We start from the raw sequence: 7,203 nt of genomic DNA, 5'->3' as shown, positions 1-7,203 counted from the left end.
TTTGTTTTAATGGTCATCAAAAGGTGGAAGTGATGTAGAATCATCTGAGAAGACGGAAAGAAAGAAGAAAGGACGGTGGTTTCGGGTGTTGAGTTTTTGTTTTTTTCTTGAGACAGGAGGACAAAGGAAGAGAACGGAAGTGACAAGTTCGAAGATAGTGTCGCTCTACCTTACCAGTGTACAAGTGATAGTTCGATTCTCTTAGTGTACCCCAACTCAAGTTTTGTGTGTGTAATATTTGTAGTGAAGTGTTTGTCTCCAAATAATCTCGTGATATTAGTGAACAATTACCCCGCCTCATGGCGGAGGTATCGGGAGGTGCTTCCCCTCCCCCCTCGATAGTGACTGTACCAATTAGTCCTAGCGGTAACGAGGTGCACATGGACGAGACTATTCCAATAGCTACCGAAGTCACAGTTAATTCCACCCCGGCGATTAATTTATATTTACCTCATCATGCTCCACCATATGTGGTTCATGTTGTACCAGCCTCTACTTCAGACCATAATGCAACTACGGTGCGTAAACACCCGCAAGTTCTCGGTAAAATACTCTTCCAAACGAAAGTGACGGGAGTTAAATCGTTTCAACCCACTGGGAAAAACCTTATTAAGATAGAATTTCATACTGGCCAACAGGCGAATGAGTTCCTTCAGCATGACCTCCTCAAAACCCATGGATGGTCGGCCTTCGTTCCGTATTACACAACCCGCTCTGTGGGCATTATTCACGGTGTATATCCGGAGTTTTCAGAAGAAGAAATACAAGCCAATCTAGAGTGTAGAGCACAAGTGATACACGTCAGACGCATCAAAAAGCGAGTGGATTCGGACATCCGCGCTACTCACTCCGTAGTAATAACTTTTGACTCCCAACGTCTTCCGGATTTTTGTTCACTGTATCATTCAGGACATACCGTACACACATATGTACCGGCAGTCAAACAATGCAGAGAGGGATGTTACCGTCTTGGCCACCTTCAGAGGGCGTGCAGATCAAAACAAAAACTTTGTTACCGTTGCGGAGCTCCTCATGACCCCAATGCATGTACGCAAGATCCCAAATGTATTAATTGTGATATGCGACATATGGCCACTGATCCACAGTGCCCAGAACGAAAACGCCATCAACGCATCAACCAACTTATGGCGACAGAGAAAATTACATATAACGAAGCCCAAAAACTTATTCCCTCGACCAAACCATTTTCTCCTAAAACCTCCTCTAACCCGGTCAACAATTCCTCTTCTCCCTCTCACACACCGGATCTACCCTATATTTTCAAGGGCCCCTCCACGTCAGCCACTTCCTTCCAACCCCCACCCTCCCGCTTCACTCCACCCACTCCCTCATCAACACATCGAATTCCTCCTCGGCCTGTGGGAAGAACGCAGGACCAAAGCAAAAAACGTAGAGCGCCTCGGCAAGATGAAGAGAAGGGGTCGTCAGAAGAGACGATACACTCGTGTTTTACAGGATCATTAAACAGTAAACAACGTAGGACTCAGGAAGACTTACCAGAACACCCAGAAGAGAGCATACCCATACATCGTCGCAGGACGTTTTGCCATTCAAGGACCTCCGCCGTAACTGATCCATCTCAGGACTCATTAACCACCTTTTTACACAACTTATTGGCTAGTATCGAAAAATATGCTGCTATCAATTATGGTATTCAATCCTCAACGCAACCCACAGAAGAATCTCCGCTCTATAAACTCTTACGCGAATACTTCCGAACTCTAGAGTATGGTCATTAACTCCGCCTTCAACATTTTACAATGGAACTGCAGACAACTAAGAGGAAAGGAACCCTTTCTCTGGCATCTATGCCGTATCTTTACACCCACGATACTACTTTTACAAGAAACATGGACTTCTTTAGACTATGCCCCAAGGATTCCTGATTATCGACTGTACAAACAGCATAGGATAGATGGTTATGGAGGAGTAGCTGTTGGTTTCCATAAACAGATTCCTAATGAGGAAATCCAACTGATAGATCTTCAACATCCTTTGTTGCAACCGCCAATCCAAGCACAAGGTTTCCGATACAAACAGTTACATATTCTAAACGTATATTCTCCACCTAACCAGGAAATTCCGACGAACCTCTGGACATACTTCTTTACGCAATGTAGGCCACCATGTATCATCGCAGGCGACCCGAATACTAAAAGTGTACTATGGGGATCATCGAGAAACAATAGGGCGGCGGACCACCTAATTGAGGCTCTGGAAGGACAATCATTATTAATAGCAAATGATGGAACGGCTACTCGCCTACCCAATTTGAATTCACCTCCTTCTGCACCTGACCTAACTTTGCTTAGTGTAGACATCTACCTTCAACACACCTGGCAAGTGTACGGCTACACGGGAGGCAGCGATCACTATCCTATAATCACCAACTTGGCACACCTGCACGGAGCCCGATCACCATCTCCACCAGGCTACGCTTTTACACCGATGCCCCATGTCAACAGTATCTATGACAAGGAACACTATCAGGTATATATAGACTATGCAATCACTTCTTTGCAGCCTACAGACGGAATCAACTCACTACAACACTTGACGGATTCCATCGTCGCCGGCGCTCATCAGGCGGAACGAAGCAGGGAACCCCGAAGAGAAAGACTTCGACGTTATAAATATCCATGGTGGGATACTTATTGCCAAAAATTACTGAACAATAGTAAAAAGGCGCAGAAACAATATTTACATGATAGAACTCCGGAAACATACTTTCTATCAAAACAGGCACAGGCTAAACTCAAACAATATATACAAAGATGTCGTAAATCACATTGGCAACAGTTTTGCAACACTCTCCAAGCAGGAACCAGCGCAAACTCCATCTGGAAATTCATAAGGAACAATTTGTCATCACGCCCTCTACAGGCAGCGCCACAGCTCAACCCCTCCTGGTTAGAGGAATTTCACTGCACGTTAACGGCCCCAACAGCCTTGTCTTCACGAACAGCATTGATGTCAAACCTTCCTACTACATCACTATCGCCTGCCCTTGCAACCATCTACTCTGAAGAATTTGCAGAAGCCTTATCTGCGGGAAGACACACGAGCCCGGGAGCAGACCGGATCACCTATCAGCACCTGCAAGATCTTCCAGCCTCAGGTCATCAACTACTACAGCAGTGCTATCAATATGTCTGGTCTACGGGACATATACCGCCCAATTGGAAATATCATTTAGTAATACCGATTCTTAAACCGAAAAAACCAGTGGGTCACGCCAACAGTTATAGACCTATTACACTGCTTCCCTGCCTCAGTAAAGTGCTGGAAAAAATTATATTACGGAAAATGGAATGGTACCTTGAATACCATAATATTCTTCCACCTACAATTATAGGAGCTCGTAAAGGTAAGGCTACGCACGATGCGCTCTCCACCTTTCTCATCGACATCTGGCAAGCCTTTCAACATCGACAATATGTAGTGGCTCTTAAATTGGACTTTGACAGAGCATATGATCGGATCAACCTAGATAGACTGGTGCAGCATCTTTCAGATACAAAAATACCATCTCAATTTATCAGGTATGTACACAATTGGCTGGTTAATAGACATATTAGTATAAAATATCGAGGGAAAATCTCTGACCCGCGCATCACCTCTCAAGGACTACCTCAAGGGTCATGTCTCAGTCCGCTTCTATTCAATCTTTACATGCTAGAATTTCACCTAGCTTTGAGACAACATGTCAGAATCCTGAGTTATTTCGATGATCACTTAATATATGTACGCAGCTCATCTTTAACTGAAGCCAAACACAAACTTCAAGCCGCTCTACTATACATCCAACATTGGAACTTAAATAACGGTATGCACGTCAACTGGGAGAAAACTACCTATACCATTTTCACAAGGAAACGACAAGTTGGAAACTTTCGACTGCAAATAGACAACCACATACTGACACATCAACCACAGCTTCATTACTTAGGAATTCACTTTGACTCCCGTCTATCTTGGAAGCCTCAATTAGCATCCCTTCAGGTCAAGATTCAACCTTACATCAATATCATAAGAAGTGTTAGCAACAAAAAGTGGGGGACGGACATAGGACCACTCCTTCGAATATCTCATCAATGTATAGAATCCATATTGAATTATGGCGGTTACCTCCTATCTCCGATTCCAGCGAGACTCAGTACTATACCTCTCCAACTTCAAGCTCTTACTCACCGCACGATATTCTCATTACCGCAATCTGCACCGACAAATGCTCTCTTAGAAGCAGCAGGTACAATACCGTATCAGATACAAACACAGTACACGGCTGCCCGATACATCATGAGCAGATTAGGAACTTCTTCATCTACAGTTATTCCGAAATTGGAACTGCTATATACACAAAATCGAACCGGTTCTTTACCGTATCGCCACAGACTTCCCTGGCTGTATCAGGCTTATGTTAACCTCCGCCGTTGGACACATGTTATCTATCGCAATCCTCGCCTGCCATGTTATAATAGTCAGTATACTACCACTCTTCAATCAGTGGAACTGGAATTTCCAATCACCACTAACAAAAGAACGAATCTCTTATGTCCGCGAAGCGTGGCGCCGAGATGGGAAAATTATATGGAGCAACATCATCCTTTCCGCACTCTGATCTATACAGATGCTTCCAAACGAACGCAAGGAAGACTGGAATATACAGGAGTGGGCATATACATACCCCACACAGCTCAGTTTGTAATTCAACGATTACCAAATCAAATGTCTATATTTCACGCAGAACTATGGGCTATTCGCACAGGCTTAAGACATGCAATACAGAATAAATATCGTTCCTTCGGCATCTGTAGTGATAGCCTTAGTGCCTTACAAAGTTTACATACAACGGCTTTATCGAATCGAGTATCATGGATTCATAGTAATATTAAACAACAACTTTCGATTCTTAGGGAAAGAGGTCAATCTGCCTCCTTTTTCTACAGTCCAGCACATCTCGACATACCTGGCAACACTGTTTCAGACATACTGGCAAAGATCGGAACACAGGAAGATCATATCATCAACATCCCTCTTCCATCACAGAGTCTACACGCTTTACTTCAGCATCAAAGACAAGAAAACTGGAGACGCTACCAAGAGCAAACAAGACATGGCAAAGGTAAACACTTCTGGAATATATTTCCAAGTCCTACGACCAAAAAGTGGATTTCACCCGAAGGTTGGACGAGGAGACACGTCTGCTTACTTTTTAGGTTATATCTAGACTTAGCCCAAACGCCTTATCGTTTATATCAGCAAGGATACCGCAATACTCCTTCCTGTTACTGTGGAGATTCACAAGGAAGTCTACACCATCTCATCTTTCAGTGTAAGTTAACTCCTGCTTATCGTGATATCCTTTACATGGTTCTGTACCGGTACCACAACACAACACCAGTGAATGTGGCGTTTATCTTAGCGCATAATATACGCACCGTAGTTTATCATCTTCTCCAATACATAATAGTGAACAACATTTCACTCTAACAATACCTTTTACTACAATTCAGTGAACATATTTAACACGATCAGTTCATCTTAGTGGACCGTATAAAGTGCACCAATACCGTCACAATCCTCAGTTTATAAACTGTCCAAAGGTGAAAGCCAGGGCAAGAAAGCAACAAGAAGAAGAAGAAGAGGACAAAGGAAAGATGCTTGTAGTTTTGTCAAGGACTAAAATATATCTAAAAGGGATGTAGTTTTAGTTTACAGTTGGTTGTAAAGTTCTGTTGTTCGAAGTTAATTGGGAAATAAAAACATACAGAACATATGTGAATCTTATTGAAGTGGAATAGAGTGCTCTCACAGTAGTATAGTGTTTATGAAGGTATTGACTACGTTTTCAGTCGTAACATATCTGGCGCCACAGCGTGGAGCAGTGACTTGTAGTTTGAGAGAGCACAAGAGTCCAGTTTTAGTTTGTTCGAATTAGTTGCAAATAATGGATACAATGAACAAGTTAATTGTTGGAAGGAAACCTGTAAGAGCTTCATTAATAAGAACTTGTGAATTATTAATCGGTGAGTTTGAAAAGGACGATCCAGATGAAGAAACATTTTCAATCGTAATACTAGGTTTGATTGTTAGTGCTTCCTGGGGGGATAACTTCACGTTCGTCCTTCAAAGATTTTTGCTTCTAGTGTCCAAACTATTGCAGCACTAGTGTTAAGTGTCACTGCTCTAGGAAGCACTAACGAAGCACTAACGATTGTATTAAAGATATCATTAGCTGTTTTGAATTTGTCGGGAATTTGTCCCAGTGAAATATTCTCCATGTATTTATGGGAGTTTAGTAACCAGAGGTAACCATTTTGACCTAACCTCACTCAACCTCACGCTCAAAAACTAATTTCGACCTGAAGTCACGAACTCATTTCGACCAAACGCTCACACATCCTCACGCTCACATCACCAATCTGACCTCACGCTCAAATAACCAGCCTGATCTCACGCTCACTCAACCTCATGTTCGCAACACCAGTCTGACCTCACGCTCACTCAACCTCACGCTCACATCACCAGTCTGACCTCACGCTCACCTCACCAGTCTCACCTACAGCTCACTCAACCTCACGATCACATCACAAGCCTTATCTCACGCTCACTTCGTGAGGTTGGGGACGAGTAAGCGTAACTTTCGAACTCGTGAGCGCTGATCTCGTGAGTTTGGACATCTTTGTGACATATAAGTGCGCAGAACTACAATAATAGTAAAGCAAAACAAAACCATTAGTGTTTCATGGAAGCACTAACGATGCACTAACGATTGCAGCAGGTTTAATCGTTAGTGTTTCCTGGGGGCTAAAGAGAACTTGCACCCCTAAAGTTTGCTTCTAGCGTCCAAACTATTGCAGCACTAATGTTTCGACTTGGTATACTAAGAAGCACTAACGAAGCACTAACGATTGCACTAGAAGAGGTCATTAGCGCTTTTGAATTTGGCGGGAATTTGAGCCAATTAAACATTCCCCATGTATTACTTGTGGGAATTTCGTGACATATAACTGGCCATAGCCACACTAATTGTGAAGCACTAACAAAACTAATAGTGTTTTCTGGAAGCATTAACGATGCACTAACGATTGCAATAGGTTTAATCGTTAGTGCTATCTGGGGGGGATAACGTGAAGTTGGCCCCACTTCACAGTTTTTTGCTTCTAGCGTCCAAACTAT

The 7,203-nt window shown here is 43.0% G+C and overlaps 1 protein-coding gene across 1 annotated transcript; it reads left to right on the top strand.

The window, feature by feature from the left end:
* Positions 1-2,991: 2,991 nt before the first annotated feature.
* LOC145689416 (uncharacterized) lies at positions 2,992-5,514 on the top strand. The gene has a single exon (XM_081763571.1). It carries the CDS (start codon positions 2,992-2,994, stop codon positions 5,512-5,514), a length of 2,523 nt encoding a protein of 840 aa, XP_081619697.1.
* The last annotated feature ends 1,689 nt before the right edge of the window (positions 5,515-7,203 follow it).

The sequence above is a fragment of the Thermobia domestica genome, chromosome 7, assembly GCF_964235325.1.
Source record: "Thermobia domestica chromosome 7, izTheDome1.hap1.1, whole genome shotgun sequence".
Lineage (NCBI taxonomy): Eukaryota > Metazoa > Arthropoda > Insecta > Zygentoma > Lepismatidae > Thermobia > Thermobia domestica.
Note: the sequence above shows the minus strand (reverse complement) of the source record. Positions and strands in the feature narration are given on the sequence as shown.

Bases quoted from the DNA above. Each gene is read 5' to 3' on its own strand.
- LOC145689416 (XM_081763571.1), top strand. From the start codon at position 2,992: ATGTCAAACCTTCCTACTACATCACTATCGCCTGCCCTTGCAACCATC.